This window comes from Ochotona princeps, chromosome 15 (assembly GCF_030435755.1).
Source record: "Ochotona princeps isolate mOchPri1 chromosome 15, mOchPri1.hap1, whole genome shotgun sequence".
In the NCBI taxonomy this organism is placed as follows: Eukaryota; Metazoa; Chordata; class Mammalia; order Lagomorpha; family Ochotonidae; genus Ochotona; species Ochotona princeps.
The window spans coordinates 4995399-5015260 of record NC_080846.1 but is presented as its reverse complement, the minus strand read 5'-3'; the positions used below and the strand labels follow the sequence as shown (position 1 = coordinate 5015260).

Genomic DNA, 19862 nt, shown 5'->3' with positions numbered 1-19862 from the left:
AATTTACTCCACGCGCTGCTCATGTTTTCCTTAAACAACACACGGTGGGGGGGGAAATGTGGGGTTAGTGGGGGATGACGAGGTGGAGGGACGTTAGGGAGGCAGGGGATGTGGGAGATGATAGCAGGGGTTAGGGATGTGGGTGGCAGTGGGCTAGGGTTTACTCACAGGTGAAGGCTGGCCACAACGCCAATCCTCACCCACAGGAACTCAGGATCCTGTCTGTGTCTTAGCAGGTGCCTAGGTGAGCAGTGAATGTCCCACCTGAGCCTATCCCCTCTTCTCCTCTAAGTCTCTGCTACCTCCTCCCTCCACCGGCAGAGCTGGGTACCACTGGGTCCACAGCTGAGGCGGCTCTCTGGAAGACAAAGGACTCTCAGCAGGGCGGGTCATTTCTTCTCCTATCAGAAAGGCCTTTTCTTCCACTTCTCAAACCCAGAGGACAGTTCAAGTGTATAATTAGATATTGTACAAACTATTGCACAGACTGGGCTCCTGAAAAAGGGGAAGTGCTGCCCACATTCCACACCCAGAATCCCAGGTTTCTGGCTGGCGGGCATCTCTCACACACCTCATCCACAACTGGCTGTCTTCACTGCCATGCAGGGCCAGGCACTGCAGTCAGAAATATAAATGAAATGCTTTCTCAAGCCTGGTGTTAGGGCGCAGAGAGTCAAGCTGCCGCCTAGGACTCATGGCATCCCACATGAGCGCTGGTCTGAGGACCTGCTCATCAACTTTGATTCAGGTGCCTGACAATGCACCTGATATTGCAGAAGAAGGCCTAACTGCTGGGGCCCTGACACCGATGTGGGAAACTCAGACACAATTCTAGGCTTCTGGCTTTGGCCTGGCCCAGTCCTGGTCATTGTGGCCATTAGCAGAGTGAACAAACCAACAGACAGAAGATCTCTCTCTGTCCCCCCATTTCTCTAACTCTGCCTTTTAAATAAATAAATCTTGGTGGGGGAAAAGCAACACTTTCTCAGGGAGCTCTGGTAGTAGACACAAGCACATAAGGAGACCAATGCAGGAACTTCAGCATCAAGCAGCCTAGCAACATAGAGAACTGCCAGAAATGCTAAGAGATTGGGTCCAAGGCAGTAGCCTATTGGCTCAAGTCCCTGCCTTGCACATACCTGGATCCTATATGGGCACCAGTTCTAATCCCAGCAGCCCTGCTTCCCATCCAGCTCCCTGCTTGTGCCCTGGGAAAGCAGTCAAAAATGGCCCAAAGCTTTGGGCCCTGGACCCACATGGGAGACCTGTAAGAGGCTCCTGGCTCCTGGCTTTGGACTGGCGCAGCTCTGGTGTTGCGGCCGCTTGGGGAGTGAATCAATGGACAAAAGATCTTCCTCTCTGTCTCTCCTCCTCTCTGTATATCTGACTTTCCAATAAAAATAAAATTAATCTTAAAAAAAATAAAAGAATGCTAAGAGATCATAATCGATCAACTCTATTAACAATGACCTCCAGTAGCACAGCACTCACTCTCTGCACAGCTTTTAGTGCAAAAACTCAGAGAGCCTTGGAAGTAGACTACGCCCTCTGAGCTGCTGTAATCACGGTCCCCACCTCACACACCGGCACTGACTCGCTCCTTATTTTACATGTAGGAAAGCTGGTCATTCAGCATCTTGAAGGCAGCGACCATGTCTCCCATTCCTTGGTCCCTGTAACGTTCAGGTCCACATTAGGCACTAACCACGTGATGTCTTGGCGGAAGGGACAAGCGGATGCAGTGCTGGGCAAGTCGCTCCTCTGCAAGGCTCGTACAGGGACAGATCTGAGTGCTCCATCTGAGTGCCCTGCCTGGTCACACTGCTTGAAGCCACCAGCACTTCAAGACAAGCCGTGGAAGGCCACTGACTGAAGGAAACAAAAAGAGCTCACCAGCGGATGCTCAAGTGAAAAACAGGCTTCAGTTGCCCTCCACCTGCTGAGGGCTCTAACTTCAAATTACCACACTGTGCCCCTCAGCTGCTCCCCCCATGTGACCGGCATGCTCGGCTCCGGCCCTCCGCTGCTCAGCTTCGTGTGTCCTTCCAGCCACGCTGGCTTCCATGGTGGTTTTCAAACACACTGACCCCTGGCTTCACCCAGGCCCTGCACTCGCTCTTCCCACTGCCTCGGCCCTTTTCTTGCTTTCTCAGCGGCTGACGCCATCACACCCTTCAGATCTGAGCTCTCCAGGGAAGCCTTTCCTGACCATCCCGTTCAACGTGATCCATGCCACTCCTATCACTCATTAACGCATCAGCCAGTACCTTACTTCCTGTCACTGACCATGCTTTGAAACTACCTGATCCATGCATCGCCCTGCTTGCCCCTCTAAACCGAGCTTCATCTTGCTACACTGACTGCATGTAAGAGATAGTGGAACCATTTCCAGAAAGCAGAAAGGCCATGGATCGTAGGGCACGGGGGCAGAGGGAAACATCCCTTCCCCCAGAAGGCAGGCAGGAGTGATTTATTTCACTAGGTGCACTCAAGTGGTGACAGCACACAGATGGAGACCGGGAGAATCTATGCTCCATGTGAAAACCTGCTGGTTCCAGCTTCCAGTCCACAGTACTGCTAGATTCGGCAGAGTCCAAAGTTGGTCTCACTTCTCCCCCAAGAGGTCAGGTTCTGCAGTCCCTGAGCCCACCTGGTGGCAATGCCCTTGGCATGCTGGCACCCCTGCCAGGCACATCCAAAATACCAGGTAGAAAAGAGGCTTCTCTTCCCAAACATCTGAACCCAAAGCAAAACCTATGTGAGAAGTGGGCACCCCCTCCCGACAACCCAGGACAACAGCTGCCCACCAGAAAGGGAAGTGGGACAGGGTGGAGAGACCCTTGCTAAGGCTGATTGCACGAAACTCCTAAACCTAGACGCTGTTGGTTTCATTCAACCTGCCTAGCAAGGTTCATTATTTAAACTCTGTGATTCAGAGTGTCAGGACTTGGGACATCACAAGGAAGGAAAGATGGAGACTAAAGCCCGTCTCCACGCTTTGGTTCCAACACTTCCCATGGCACGGGGTCCACATACAGTCACAACCAGAGGTCGCTCTGGGAGGAGCCGAGGGTGAGAAAGGGTGGAGGGGACACTTACGTGGCATGATCCCTTGGCTCACCAGCTCCTCACGGGTCCGGCGCTGTTGGAGCTTCAACTGAAGCACTGTGGGGCGGCAGAGAGAGAGTGGAGAGGGAGGGTCAGCAGAGCATCCCACCTTAGAGAACACATCTTCAAATGCAAGGACAATCTACAACCAGGAAGGGGTCGTATGGCAGCGGCAGCCCTTGCACCGAGGCCGCCTGTAATTGCAGAAGTGGCCTGATACAGCAGAGTTTCCGTATTCTGCTGTGGGCGGCAAGAGGAAGTTGCGAAGGGTCTTGCAGGGCGATAACAATCCACAAAATGCCAGAGGACCCATCTCTTGCTCAAAACCTCCTACAACACCTCGACCCACTGAGACTTAGAAACACCAACTCTGAGCTCAAAGAAAACATTATAACAAGGAGCCCCACCCAGCAGGAAGATCTTTCAGAAGGCTCTGTACTTCCGCAGCAAGAGTGACTGATGAACCTACTCGCACACACGAGCAAGTACCGGGCCCTTGCCAGATCTCCTGCATCTGAAAATTACAACTATTGTCACCAGGCAACGCATTTCTCCAGACTAGAAAATATTTCATTGTTTTATATCTCATTTCTTCCTCTTCCTCTTCACTTGGAGCCTTTTCTGTTGAGGTTGAAAAACCAAGCACATCCGGGCTGAGGGAACCATGGGCGCGCCTGTACTCCACAGGCTTCTCCCCCCTCTCCTTTTTAATTTTTTGTTTAACTTAAAGCTCAATGATCTCTGTTTCCAAAGTCACTGACATCTAAAGGGTGTTATACCTCCACACTGCAGAATCACAAAGTTAGGAAGTGCTCAGAGAAGAGAACCTAGGAAGATCTGCCCCCTCTCCAAGTAAACCTGTTTCAGGTGAGTGCAACCCGCTGGGCACTTGGGGGACCCTGCTTCCACTGGCAATCATTGTCCTGATGTCCAGCATACCCAGCAGCAGTGCTGAGGCAGGCCTCCCAGGGCAGCAGGACCCTGACCAGCTCCTACATGCACTTCAAATTCAAAGCAGAACCCATCTTTCTCCTCGAAAGCTAATCCGCCTCCTATCCTTCTCGAGTGGTGCCACCTCCCCATCCACCCTCCTCGCCGACCCTTGGCCTGGTACTAACGGTCAATACCTGTGCCAGTTTCAACCCTCCACCACCTCACACTCCTCTTACCAACTGTACCCCACCATGCTCCCCCATGCTGCAGTGCAGCCGGCTGTGTCTGCCTCTCCAAGTCATCCTCATCAAGGCTGTCCAGTTACTCCTTTTCAAGGACCATGAACTTTCCCCACCTCTCTTACTCACGTCACCTAGAAACACCTCCCGGAAACTGCATCTGAACTTCCTGTCTCACTCCCCCACATTCACAAATGACTCTGGGCCTCCTGTGCGCTGCCTTTCAGATGCTCTATGAGTAACAACATTAAGCCCCATGTAATGGCCACCCCCTGAACAGAACCAACCATTCTTTCCAGTACAAATTCCCATACAGCATGGAACAGAGCTCACCGACATATGCCTGCCTCTCAATTCTTCATACACAGGGGGCATTTCACAGTTTTTCTAATTCTACTAGATCTCAAAAAGATGATATAATCTGAAAGGTTTAACTAAGGGATATTCTCTTACAAACATTGCTTTTTTGTTTTTTTGAAAGCAAAACCTTGGAAAATTAAATAGAAAAACAGCAATAGCCTCCTAGAAGTGATGGACATTTACTGAGGATGTGCTGTGCACCAGACAGCCAGTTCTGCAAACAAAGATTCCAAAAACTCCTGTATTTTCCTTATTACACACTTTCCATGAACTTTTTGGAGACTTTCTCCTGTGCACGGACTTAAATTTTTTTTGACCCAAATATGTATTTCCTCTTGCTGATGCACTCTTATACTTTCGCATTTTAACTCATTCAACTTTCATAACATCTCCATGGAGACAGGTATTAGTTCCACTTTATAAGTGAGCAAGTGAGGCCCAAAGAGATCTGTGATTTACCTAAATGTGTATCAGTAAGAAGAAGTGAGACTGGATTTGACTCATATTCTAGGACCTGGGTGTGATCACTGCATTTATTTTCTGGCAAGGTGGATAACAGGCGGAGGAAGAGGATGGTTCAGACCACAGTCCAAGGAGTTCAGGCAATCAACTTCAGCAAAACATGAACTGATCTAGAGGGACTGGCACAATAGCCTAGTGGCTAAATTCTTGCCTTGCATGCACTAGGCTCTCCTATGGACACTGGCTCAAGTCCCAGCTGCTCCACTTCTAATCCAGCTCCCTGCTAATGGCAAAAAGCAGAAGAGGATGGCTCAAGTGTTTGGGCCCCTGCCACCCACGTGGGAGACCCAGATGAACGCCTTGGGCTCTTTGCTTCAGCCTGGCCAAGTGCTGACCATCATGGCTATCTAGGGAGTGATTCAGCAGATGGAAGCTCTCTTTGCCTCTCCCTCTGACTTGTGAAACAAATTTTTAAAACAATCTTAATTTTTAAAAGATTTAAAAAAAAAATTTTTTTTTTTGGAAAGGTAGATTGATAGAGAAAAGGAGAGACAAAGGGAAAGATCTTCCTTCTGGTTCACTCCCCAAACGACCACAACAGCTGGAGCCGAGCTGACGTGAAGTTAGGAGCTTCTCCAGATTTCCCACTTGGGCACAGGGTCCCAAGGCTTCGGGCCGTCGTCTACAGCTTTTCCCACGCCATCAGCAGTGACCTGGATCAGAAGTGGAGCAGCCAGGACATGAACTGGCACTCTTATGGGATACCAGGGCTTGCAGGTGGAAAATCAGTCAATTGGGCTATCGTGTTGGCCCTATTAAATTTTAATGTTTTCCTCTTCTTTTTTTAATGTCCCACAACTAAAACACAAGTCACTGGGTCTGTTCCTATGTATGTGTCAGGTCTTATGTAAGTGACTGACACGCTTTTGTTCATTTACTTTAATTTCTATTTAATTGAGCGGTAGAAGGAGACAAGACACACAGACACAGAATGAGCATGCCCATCCACTAATCGACTCCTCAAACGCCTCCCAGGGCCAGGGCCAAGGCAGGCCAGGGCCAGGAGACAGGGACAGCATCCAGCTCTCACCGGGTGGCAAGGACCCAACTACTTGAGTCATCACTACTGCGTTCCCAGAGCTCCAGTACCAGGAAGCTGGCATCAGGAGCCCAGGTCGGTGTCAAACCCAGGAGTCCATGGGGTGGGGCGGGGAGGGAGTGGAGAGAAGGCCCTATGTTTCTATGTTTTAATTTATTTAACCCTCTTTACTCCCAAACAACCCGGTGAGAACGGCATGGTTATTATCTCAATTTCAGAAATCAAGATATTAAAACTCAGACCTTTCAACATAGCAAATGTCTCATGGTTACGAGCTGGGATTCACTCAGGTTTTGGGGAGTCTTCCACGTGCAGAGCAAGTCTCCATGGGGAAGCAAAAGGGCACTGTGGTCACCCTCTGTGGGCGCAAGGCCAAGCTGGTCACTTTTACAGCATTTCTGCGGCCCAGACAAGCAACTAGCAAACAAGGAAACTCAAAAGACCAATCTGATTTCAGAGAATAGGGAAATAACATAACCCAGTAAGCCCAAACACTCCAAAGAGACAATGATTAATGAAATCAATGACTACTACACAAAACTAATTTTGAAATACCAAACAGTAGCTCTCCTAAACAAAAAGGGCCAAACTTCTTAATAGAAAAATTTCTGACTTCATGAAAACAATACTATGGAAGCTAAATTTATTCCTTAATAAATTTCTGATCCAAAATAAAAAAGGCAAAGCAAAACTTGTGATCCAAGTATTGCAAGATAATAAAGGCTCAATCCACTTACATGCATATGTATGTGCACTCCAAAAACTCTGGTAGAAAGAGAAATGTAAATTTATTTTGATGCAAAAAGTATGAACTCCATGCATAGCTTTTTAATAATACATATTTTTCATAAATATTTGAAGACCCCCATAAATGGATTTCAACACCAAAACAAATTCATCTTTTAATTCCATTTTCATGAGCTTTTTGAAGTGTCCCTGAATAAACACACATGTGTATGTGCAGATATGTGTGTGAACACCCAGAGCTTTAGTTCAAAGAGGAGTTTATCTGGTAAACATTTTTCATCTCTAAACTACCTGAAATCAAAATTCAGAAACCTGGAAACTCCATCTTGCTCCTCCCAGAAGTTAGGTGTCCACAATCCGACCCAGGGTCCGATGCAGTCTACTCTCTGTCAGTCTGGTCTTAGGTACCACCACAACCTTTCATGGACTGCAGAACGCTCTCCCACTAACCCTGTATCAGCAGAAGGAAAGGGGCAAAACAGAAAACTCAGCATTACTGCAGCTAACCTGTACTTCATCTAATTTTATAATTTCTGCTTGGCTGTCCAGACTTCACGACAGTTCTTCTCAGACGTCCAACTGCAAAGAAACAATTGTTTATGTAAGTTTTCCTCTTCTTTAATCTGTCTTAATTTCCCTCACTGTTTACCTTTCCAGACCTTAAACTGAGCATGTTAGAAAAAAATCGTTTCGGGAAATAGCACAGAGCTGTATGTACCCACATCAGGAGCGATTTTAGAGTCCATACACTCAGTGCCTGCCCCCACATGGGCTCATGTCATGTTCACCGTGCTGCCTGGGGAGAATCTGGGAGGTGGAATCTGAGGGAACCGACTGCATGGCACTGCACTGTGCAGAGTTCCTCACTACCTCTTGAATTGGTACAAACTAAATGCTTCACTGCACACAAGCATGTGTCTTTATGCCTTTGCTGTTACTGGACTCCACAAATCTAATGGATCATCTGTTTCTAAATGGGTCTGCGTGAGCAGCCTATATATAGATGAGCAGATGTCTTTACAGCTGATGGATGGTGCCACTAGCGAGTGCCTGTCAGAGGGTTGGAACAAACAGAAAAGACGCCACAAAGACAGACACTCTATGTCCTCCACGCTCCACGGAGATACAATTTCCACCTGCCTTGAACAACGGTGACGACAGCCATCTGAAAAATCTTGGGAAATCAATGCCCAGAGCAGTAATCTAATAAACATTAATTGTGGAATCCGATTTCAAGTAGAACTTAATTACTCTAAATTCTATTCCCTGTATAAAATCCCCAAAGCTTGATATGCTGATCATTTGTGTATTTCTCCCCTCATTAATTGTCAGGCACCAATCCCAGACAGGCAAATGAAACCTAAGTCAGCCAACAGACACCATTACTATCTCTGAATTCCAACTGGAGAACACATTGTACTGGGAAGGTGAGAGCTAGTTGAGTTCTAGCCTCACCTGCAGCTCAGCATGCTGATAATGAAAACATTCATCCTTGTAGCAGCAAACTACAGCTACATTTTTGTGTACCTTATTCTTCTATCTGCCTGAAGAATCTGCCAGTGGCATCCACGTCATGAAGCCACAGAGTCATTTCGTTCTTACAGCATGTGGCTACACACAGGGGAAGGTGCTCCGAGCCAACACTGCTCCTCAAGCTGCCCAGGCCACTTCCCATGACCACCTCCACGGCATGGACCAGGAGTTCAGGGGAAGACAAAGCTCTCCTGCATTCACTCACCTAGCAACGTCCACTAAACAACTTGTGGTGGGTGCCAGATACCCTCATGGTCTCTACTCACATAAAGCTTTTCATTCTAGTGGGGGGAAAAAGACTTCAGGTCAAGATCTCTCTCTCTCACACACACACACACCCAAAAAAGTGCAATTTGTGATACTGTATTTTACAAAGAAGGAATAAAGAATGTAAGGAAAACCATATCCTAGAATCCGTAGTTCTTCCTCCCCTCACGTTCAGTGATAACCTCCTTTTCACACTTTCTCTTTAAGATCACAACTGGTCGTAATACTGAAACACTCGGAGAAACAAACTTAGAATCAGGAAGTCGAGGCACGCTGAGTATTCACTTACTCGTGCTACTCCCCAGGACCTGTGTGCTGGTCGGCCGGCATGTCCCTCACCTCACGGCTCAGGCCACACTGCACTCCCTGGCTCCTTGTCAAAGCTTCACCTTCCCTGAGTTCCCTTGCAAGCCACGAGGTCCACTACTGATCAGACACCCCGTGTGTTGCTGGGGATGCAGTCATGACCTGACACACACAATCTGCTTTCAGGGGAGGTAACAGTTCACGGGGGAGCAAACAGAGCCAAGTCCTGCAGTGTGAAGGCTGGCGGCCAAGGGGATACACACAGCACCCCAAGCGAGAAGCTCTGCTATCCCTGTGAGTCAACGCAGCCATTCAAACATACCCTGCACTCACAGGTGGGCCCGGGTGTTAGCCCAGTGGGAAAAAGGGACTCCACAAGAATAACTTCCAGACTTACTGAAAGCGATCTTAACACCAGTAAGATTTTTTACTTAAGAGATAGCAACTTTGGCTGACACAGATGTCAAAAGTGGGCTTGCCCCATTCCTGTGGGTCCTCGGCAAATTCAACCTTTTTCTGGCCTGACGTGTGATATACATTTGTAGAAAAATACTAAGAAGTACTGTTTGTAAACAATAAAAATTAAGTTATTTTTTCTACCATGTTATAAGAGACAAACATGATCACCTCCAGCACTATATACCAGAGAGGAAAACAGCTACATCCTCCCAATGCAGTGAACATATAAATGGAGCCTGAAAATATTTTATCTTCTTTATCAATTTGTACTAAAGTTTCAAGCAACTTCCTGACATCATTCCCCAAAAAGCAACATTGCTCTGGGCCCTGACCCATCCCCTCCTCCCACGAGTCTTTCCTGGCACAGCCTAGGAAGATGGTGGAAAAGGGAGAGGTCTCCACCCTGGACCCTGTCCTCTGGCAGCCACAGGGTGGCTTCCTCGCCAGCTTCTGTGGAACTCTTGGGGCTCTCTCGTGCCAGTGTTTCTAGTCCTTTCCTTGGGAAGCCAGCCTGAAGGGGTTAACTCAGGATACACTGTACCAGAAATGTATTTCTGGCTTATTTTTAATATAAACAACAGCATTTTACTGACCCAGTGTATTCTATAATTAGCCCTACCCATAAGCAGAAAGGGTTTACCGTTAACTCAAGTCTGCCTTCTGGAGAAAGGGGCAGCACTGCATACAAGGTTAGTTACGTGAATAAGTTCCAAGTGCAGGCCATGCATCTGCAGAACTGCCCTTTAAGGAGAGACCAACAGGCATCCAAGAAAGGATTACAAGACATGGATTCCAGTCCAGTGACCCAGAGAGATCTTCCATTTGCTGGATCACTCCCCAAACTCCTACAACAGCTGAAGCCAGGAGCATGGACCTCCACTCGGGTCTTGCACACAGCTGGTAGGGAGCTGACGTGGGCCATCACCTGCTGCCGGCTATGCACTCACAGGAGGCTTCCTGGAAGCAGAGGCCAACGGGAACTGACGTGCTCTGGTAAGAGATGTGGGCAACCAAAACAGGGGCTTCACCTGCTGAACAACAATGCCCACCCCGACCCCTACCTCTCAAACTAAAAAATGTACAAAGTACATAAAAAAGCTTTGTAGAAGTATAACAGATTACAAATATTTCCCTGGACACTGTTACATCAGATACATTTTTTCTGGGGCAGAAATGAGAGCTGAGAAGAATCTGGCATGATATCAGCTGAGGGACTTAGCTTCTGCAAAGTCCAAGGGCCTGGTGTCTAAACATCTCTACTAAAGACCGTGTTCTGAGCTGCTCTTGCTGGAGTTGGGAGCATGTGAGGTAGGAAAAGCGAGGGAAGAGGAATGTTCCCTTCCAAAGATACCTCAGGAGTCTGTAGGCTGCAAACCTGCTGTTTCCAGACATGTGAGAAGAACGGGCTAGACCAAGAGAGAGAGGCAGATCAAAGGGGACCGACTCATCATAAAACTAAACACACTGGGTGTTTTGAAAGCACGACCCTGGAGCTCTAAGCTGGCGTCACGGATGTAGTGGTTGGAGAGACCAGGAAGATCCACCAACCATTTGTCAGAAACAGAGTTACAACAGAATGCTGGGGTTGGGGATGCGGGCAGGGAGACACAGGGAAGTCAGTCCTTGGCAGGATCCTACTAATCCACCATCTAAAAATCACACGGATGAGGCAATGTTGGATCTGCAATAGACCGTGGGACCTAAGGAGGGCCACTGGTGTGAACGGAGAGGCATCCAAGGAAGGCTTGGCGTTGACATTACAGTAAGGTATCACAACTAATTTCTTAGTTTTGAAAATGCATTATTTTAATAAGATGCTAATATTATAGGAAGCTAGGTTAAGGATGTATGGGAACTCTTAATACCATCACTGCAACTGTTTTTTAAGTCTAAAATCATTCCAAAATAAAATAATTTAGGGGGAGAGCCTGCTAAGACTCAATGAATTAAACTGCTGCCTGTAACGTTGGCATTCCCTATTAGCACCAGTTCAAATCCCCACTGTTCCATTTTTGATCTAGCTCCCTGCTAATACACCTGAAATACATCACAGACCCAGATGGAGTTCCTGGCTCCTGGCTTTATGCCATTTAGCAAGTGAAGCAGTAGATGGAGGACCAATCTCTCTTTTCTGTGTCTTTTTTTTTAAAATATAGCTAACTACTGTATGTATGTATGTATTTATGTATGTATGTATCTATTTATTTATGAAGGACAGATTTGCAGAGGGAGAAAGGAAGATAGAAATTTTTTATCTACTGGTTCACTTCCCAAATGGCCATAGCAGCTAGAACTGGGTTGATCTGACACCAGGAATCTGGAGTTTCTATCTGGGGTGTCCTATGCGGGTGCACCTGGACTTGGATGGACTTGGCCATCTTTCACTGCAGTCCTAGGCACACTAGCAGGGAGCTGGATGGGAGGTGGAGCAGCTGGGCCTCCAACTGGCACGCATGCGGGATACCAGCACCACAGAGGCTTACCCTACTATACCTTGGCAATGGCCCCTACACAGCTGCCTGCAACTTTTTAAAAAAAATATTTATTTATTTATTTGGAAAGCAAAGCGGGAAAGAGAGATCTCTTCCATCCACTGGTCCATTCTCCAAATGGCCTCAAAAGGCCAGAACTGGACCAGTCCTGCCAGGAGGCTGCTCCAGGTCTCCTATGGAAGCACAGAACCTAAGCACTTGGGTAATCCCCTACTGCTTTCCCAGACAGGCCAGAAGTTTCGAACAGCCAGCATTCAAAATGGCACCCATATGGAATGATGGTACCACAGGTGGGGGGTTCACCTGCAACCCTGACCTCTAACTCTGCCTTACAAACAGTTTTAGGGCCAGATGGTGTCATTTCATGAGATCTGGCTGATTTGCTTCAACTGGCCCAGAACTGGCTATTACAGCCATTTGGGAACTGAATTAGCAATGCAAGTACACTTTCTGACTTGATGGCAAGTAAGTAAATATTTTTAGAAATCACAAATTTCAGGACCCCATGGATTTGACTCTTCACACAGATTTATGAATAAATTACAGAAATGGATCAAGGGTCTGGTTTTTCAAAATAGAAATGCTGCCCTCTCTTGGAGTGAAAAAAAATCAATGACTACTTGTTATAATTAATTAATTATGAGTAAACAATAATGACCCAAATATTCATATTATAAGGTGACTGGTGGCATACATAAATACTTTCTAAAAAGTTGAGGGGGAAGCAGACAGACGGATGGAGCTCCCACTGCTGGTGGGTCCTACCCCAATGCCTGCAACAGCTGGGTCTGGGCCAAGCCGAAGCCAGCAGCTGAGAGCTCAGTGTGCGTCCCCACAGTTGGGGAGCAGGGACCCTTCACCTGCCGCCTCCCAGGGGCACATCAACAGGAAGCTGAGATGGGAAGTGGAGCCAGGACTGGGAACCAGGCATTCCAGTAAGTGATGCAGGCATGCCAACCAGCATCAGGTCAATGAATTTTTTCAAGCATCTTCATACAATTAATTATATTGCATCGCTGTAAATAAAGGCTGGAAGAGAAGAATCACTAACTTTATTTAAAATCACTTATTGCAAAAACATCTATTCTGAAAGAGACTTCAAATGTGATTAACCTGTATGATACGCTCAATCATTCAATCACTGCTCAGCTTCATAAATACTTTTCATCGCTGTATAATATGGTGTGGAAATAGAAACTAAATTGACTTTTCAAATCATATTTTAGAAAACAAATATCAAAAATCATAAATCTTTTCTATTTGATTTGAATACTGCTGGGAATAAAGGTAGAGCAGTAGATGAAACACCTTCCTGGCTGATAAGTCTGAGCTATTTACACCTCTACCCTGCTACCTTACATAGGACAAGCTGATGAAAATTGACCTTAACCTGTTAAAATATGCAGAAAAAAGCTTGCATTTTCTGATCCTTATGTAATGGTAAAAACATGTATGATCTTTAATTTGCAAAACAAGAGCTATGCATATGGAAGACACTAAGCACTGTTCCACAGACAAGGAAATCTGGGTCTAGAGAGATGGAGCAAGCTGCCCCAGGCCACAGAGTGCTCACAGGGCTGATACACACCGGAATCCAGCTATGTCTGCACTGGACTCAGCTCTTAGCCATGACCACACTGCACACCTCTCTTCCACGCAACATGGCAGTCTTTTATGTTTAAAATATCTATCTCTGGGGCCAAGTGCCATGGCCCAGCACACTAAGCCTCTGCCTGCAGCACCAGCTTCCCATATGGGTGCTGATTTGAGCCCTGGAAGTTCCACTTCTGATTCAGCTCCCTGCTAATGACCTGAAAAGGCAGTGGAGAAGGTTCCAAGAGATTGGGCCCCTGCATACCCACATGGGAGACCTGCAAGAAGCTCCTGGCTTCGGATCAGCTCAGCTCCACTCACTGCAGCCATTTGGAGAGTGAACCAGTGGATACAAGATGGGGCCCGGCGCCGTGGCCTAGCGGCTAAAGTCCTCGCCTTGAACACCCCAGGATCCCATATGGGCGCCGGTTCTAAACCTGGCAGCTCCACTTCCCATCCAGCTCCCTGCTTGTGGCCTGGGAAAGCAATCGAGGATGGCCCAAAGCCTTGGGACCTTGCATCCACGTGAGAGACCTAGAAGAAGTTCCTGGCTCCTGGCTTTGGATCAGCACAGCACCAGCCGTTGCACTCACTTGGGGAGTGAATCATCGGACGGAAGATCTTCCTCTCTGTCTCTCCTCCTCTCTATATATCTGACTTTATAATGAAAATAAAATAAATCTTTAAAAACAAATCTCTCTCTCTCTCTTATTCTTTCTGCAACTCTGCCCTTCAAATAAAAAAAGAAAAAAGAAAAAGAAAAAGAAAGTCTGTCCCTTCATGTTGGTTTGCATTTAAGATGCCAGTATCCCATACTGCAACGCCTGGGTTCTATATCCACCTTCTTCTTAATGCAGACTTCGTAGGCAGCAGTGATCGTCAAGTGACTGATCAGGTCTCTGTCACACAAGGGGAGACCTGGACTGCATTCCTGACCCTTGGTTTCAATCCCAACCAGGGTCATTACAGATATTCTGAGAGTGAAGCAGCAAATGGGATGGTTTGCTCATTGCATCTCTCTCAAATCATTTTTTAAAAAAGATTTATTTATTTGAAAAGGTTACACAAAGGAGGAGAGACAGAGATCTTCATCTGCTGCTCCACTCCCCAGATAGCAGCAATGGCCAGGGCTGGGCCAGGAGGAAGTAAGAAGCCAGTGGCTTCCTTCCAAATCTTCCACATGGGTGACAGGAGCCTAGGTGCTTAGGTCATCTTCCATTCTTCCAGGTCATTAACAGAGAACTAAAGCGAAAGTGGAGCAGCCAGGATGTGAACTGGTGCCTGTACGGGATGCCAGTGTGACAGATAATGGTTTTGCTGGCCACATAACCAGTCCTCTCAAGTATTTTCTAAACTATTACGTTAACAGCACTATCAACATTACATGGAACAAAGAATTATCTACAAGCTTTCTCCTGGAACTAGAGAAATTCTTGCTTGGTTCACTCATTCACGGCCTGTCACCATGCCAGGTGATCAAACAGTCACAGGGACAATAAGGTGCCTGCACTCACAGAACATGTGTGGTGGGGGCCACAGACAAATGTCATAAACACTTCTACGTATGTATTATGACTTCAGGGGGGGCAGATTTCACTGCATGAAGTGAACTATCAAATAAGCAAACAACAACTCGGGAGGGGCTGGGTTCAGTCAGGAGGCACAGAGAAGGTGCTTCTGAGGGGATACGTGACTCTCACACTGAACTGAGGCATCATGACAAACCCTGAAGATCTTAAAAAAAAAAAATGTCCTGGGCAGAAGAATGGCAGACGCAAGGGCCCTGAGAAACGGCTCGTCATGAGAAGAGGATGAATTTGGCAGGGTCCGAAGTTCGCGCTGAGCTACGCTACACAGGTCCCAGCTTGGGTGTACCACCCAGGAACTCTGATCTTAACAGCCATCTGAAGCCTATATTGTCTATTTCACAGATAAAGAAACAGGTTCAAGGAGGTTCAATAACTGGACATAGAGCTCGTAAGATGTAGAAGCAGGGTTCTAGCGGGGGCTGGCCGGGCAGCAGAGCTGTGATTTTTCTGTACTGCATTCAATGCCAGAGTCACAGTAAAAGCATTAATAATTATACATAAACAAGTAACTAAATCCGGCCCTTCCACACATCTTCAAAACTCTGGGGCCCCCATTCCACTCTGCGTGGCTGCTCCTCCCTAACGGTGGCAGGCGGATCTCCACAGCGACATGCAACACCCCAGTACAAGATCTGGGCACAGCGTGCACCCTAGACACCTGAGTGGGGAGCACGTGACTGGGACGTGTCTCTTTCAGCACATTTAGGCAGAGCCATCTGAAGGTCTGCACGTTCACCCAGAAAACCTCAGACACCTGACACACAGCTCTGCTGCTGGTCGGTGACAGGTGAACAGACTCCAACCCTAAAATGTGTGTGCAATCTGAACGGTCTTCATGCATTTAGCTGTAAAGCTCTCTGGGGGGGATTCAAAGAAAAAAAAGTTCACCCCCTTAAATATTACATAGCATTTTAGCTATCTGACTCAAGAAATTGAAGGAAGATTTAAAGATTTGTCTTTTCTTTGAAAAAAATGAAGTTAAACTTCATGCAGAGCACGGGGTTAAAAGGTGCAGGTCTATCAGTTAAAACTGTCGGGAAGGGTTAAAATGCTCAGGCGCACACTGCAAAGGCCAACTGGCTGGTGCAGCTCAGCACACAGGGCACACAGGGCACACAGGGCACACCTGAAGGGGTCTTCCCACTCCCCACCTGCCAGGCTGCTAGACATCTCCAGGAGTAAAGGTAAGTGTGACTGCAGGGGAGCCGGCCCTGTTTAAAAAAAACTGCAACTTCGCATTTCCTTCAGTTTGTGTCACATTTGTAAGTGGAACATTTCCTTCCTGCAGGCTTGCACAGGGCTTCAAGAAACCTACCCTTGGGCAGAACTGAAATCAATGCCTGTCGTGGCCACTTCAGGAGGACTTCCATCTTTCCCACCGCAGAATTCTCCTTTTTATTTAACTATTTGGCTCCTCCAACACACAACATGGGCGGAGCGACATTCCAGGCCAAAATCTAAGAGAATGCAGTGGTTACCCAGTTCCTCCATGCACAATTTTCCAGCATAGCTTTAAGTGACAGACGGTCATATCTACCAACAGAATGCTTATTTTTAAAGTATCCACAATACGAGCTTGCATTTTTCCCTCCTGTGTTTTCAAACACCCTTTCTTAAGCCTTACCTCAGTGCTTCCCAGTCCCCCCACCCCAAAAGAATTAGATTTGGTTGACACACTGAGTGACCCACAAAAAGACCCATGGTTCCTCTGGCTTATCCACCTCTCCTGAGCACGAAAACAGGCAGAACTCCAGCAACAGCTGTGGATCATTAAGCCGACAGAAATAGCCTAGGAGACTCCACTGGTGTGTCAGTGGGGGAAGGAAAGTCTGAGTATCAGATTTTTAAAAATCAAAGGGCAATGTGAAATGGGGGGGCAAGATGGGACGGGGACACCATGAGGCTTGATGTCCAAAGATTTCTTGCACCCAGCCAAAGGGATGCAGTGAAGCAAAGGGGCAGCTAACTGCTGCCTAAATTGCCTAGCTCCCACCTATTTTCAGAGGGAAGACTTAAACCAAAAACGTAGATATGAATAAAGACAGCTGGGGTGGGAAGGCAAGGGAGTTGTGGCCTTTCAAAGGCTAATACCAGGTCATTCCTAGTCAGAGAGGGTGAGTTAGTTCTGGGGCACCCTGACAGCAAAATCAGCTCCAAGGTAAGATGGGTTCGAGGGCTGCGAGGACACAGGCCAAGTCAGTGCCCAGCCCAGCCTGAGTGCCACGGCACGGCTCAGCTGGGAGGACCAAAGGCTAGGTGAAGCGCAGTTCCTGGAGCTATTCTCACCAGAGCACAGCCACACTTCCCACGTGTCAGGAAGGTCGGAGCAGGAATGTGCCATCCGTCTGGCACACTGTCGGAGTGTGTTCAACACGAAACTGAACAATCCCACCCCCAGGGAATGGACTGTAGGCCAGAACCAGAACCGTGCTTTCCGTCTGGTCAGTCCCAGGACCCCGGGGTACATATTCTCCCTACACTTGCTAGGTCTGTCACTGGCACCTCTCCCAACAAGGCATTTTTCATAACTAACCTTACAAGATCGTAGTTTCAAATAGTTCCCCACTGCAAGCCTGAGCAGGAAATGATTCGATTGCAGATAGTGGGTTTGCAATTATCTTTGGCAAGAGTGTTTTGTAAGTGTGAAATTGCATGACCTTCAGCTGAACATCTTAGTTGACAAATCTAATGACTGACTAGAGAAGGCTCTAGGCTGATGGCTGTTCTCAGTAAGCAGCCACTACTACCTTTTTCTAGAACAGCTCGTTTTTTTGTTAACCACAAATCTGGTTTGGAAAACACGTATTTCCAAATTACATCTGCTTGGCATAAATAACTGTATTAAAACCTGGTTTTTGGGCCCGACACGTCTGGATCCCAGTTCTAATCTCAGCAGCCCTACTTCCCATCCAGCTCCCTGCTTGTGGCCTGGGAAAGCAGTCAGGGATGGCACAAAGCCTTGGGACCCTGTACCTTGGGACCCATGTGGGAGACCTGGAAGAGGCTCCTGGTTTTGGATCAGCACAGTTCTGGCCACTGCGGTCACTTGGAGAGTGAATCATTGGACACAAGATCCTCTATGTCTCTCCTCTCTGTATATCTGACTTTGCACACACACACACACACACACACACACACACACAACCCTCTGATTTTCTACAATGAAATAAAAAAAAATACCCTGCGTAATGTTTTGGCTTATTCTGATTATTTTTAGCATTAACAAAGGTAAACAAAAATAAATCTGCTAGATAAGAGACTATAAATACTGTTGACATTTTTAAATGCATATTATATACAGTCCCCCTTGAGACTTATACATACCACGAAAGGACAGTATATACATTAGCCACATCCCTATGACGATAATCACCCCTTGATGTGTGTAGTCTAGGTGAATGTAATTGCATGAATACTTCTTTCACTGACCTTGTATGTAGTAAATCCTTTCCACTTAAAAATTAATATGATAAATATTTAGTTAACCACTTACTACATGCTTGGTGCCAGGTATGATAAGAATCAGGGAGGAAAAAGAAGTTTATTTACATGCTTTTTTACAAGCTACCACTGCACACATACGGTTTTATCTGACCCTTTGGTTGGGACAATGAACGTTATACCCCGTACACAGAATTGTTTTGCCAAGTTCACTACTGGCAAGATCAAACCAAGAACTTCAGTTCTTGACCACCGGGTCAGTGCTGGGACACCAACTGCCCACCGCGAAGCTTTGGCTGCCCTCCAGAACCGAACCTCTGACACGGATGGCCCTGGCTGGTGCCTCACAAGGCCAGGTTTCCTCCCAGACTCTCAGCCGTCTCCTGATCCAGTTTCATATTCTAGAGTCCAATTCAAGATAATTATAAAGATAATTATAGTATTTATTAGTGTCAGTGACAATAAGCAGGTGTGAGTTCCTTCTGAAGGGTACAATTATTAACATGAGACTGAACAGTGAATTAGGAAAGAATGCTCAAAATCTGTGTCGCTTTGGGATCAACACTCCCTCCTTGTGGGCATGACACTGCCCCCTAGTGCCACTGAAGCACAGTAACCAGTAGCAGCCTCAGTAGCAAAAGCCAACACAAAATCGCAGGAAAGGAATCTGTCACACATGTAACCGCAACTTGAGCCCTGAGGACTGTATAGATGTAATCAAGCAAGTAGGAAATGTAGGCCGGTCACTGTAACCAGACAGTGTTACAAGTGTGTTGGTTCTGCAGCATAAGGAGGAGCAGGTCTGCTTCCCACATGCAGCAGCTCACCAGCAACCTTGGAAGGTTCCTACGCTGGGAGTGAACATGACGAGGCAGGACTGGAGGCAGGAACACCACAAGGTCAAGAACACAGGCAGCACATGCCAGTTCAGCTGGACATGTGGTCTGTGAAAGGGAGGCCGGCTAAGGTCAGGCTGTGAAGGGTCTATAACTATGCTTTCCATTCAGCACCTGCTAGCCATATATACCATGTACACTTCGTTACAACCAAACAAGATTTGGAATTCAGTGACTTTCCGAGTCGCTTTTAAGTTTCAAGAACCACCTCTGTCTAGTAGCCATCATACTGGACAGTACAGAAGGTATATAAACCCACTGATGGCTCAACACTGTCCACTTCCCTTAGAAAACTGTCACGCAGATCTGGTCCTTGCTAAAATCTACTAATAAAGAAA

General features: G+C 47.0%; 1 protein-coding gene across 2 annotated transcripts in view; it reads right to left on the bottom strand.

Annotated features, from left to right (window-relative positions):
• Window positions 1–19862, bottom strand: part of MRTFA (myocardin related transcription factor A) — an 85643-nt gene that overhangs the window by 27285 nt on the left and 38496 nt on the right. Inside the window, exons 1-2 of one of the 2 annotated variants that reach the window (XM_058673404.1) lie at window positions 4278–4374; window positions 3100–3165 (exon numbers count right to left, since the gene is read on the bottom strand). In XM_058673404.1, coding sequence (XP_058529387.1) covers window positions 3100–3106 — 7 coding nt within the window. In that variant the 5' untranslated portion in view covers window positions 3107–3165; window positions 4278–4374. Of the gene's footprint in view, window positions 1–3099; window positions 3166–4277; window positions 4375–19862 lie in introns of those variants that run through there. The other variant, XM_058673403.1, reaches the window with a different exon arrangement.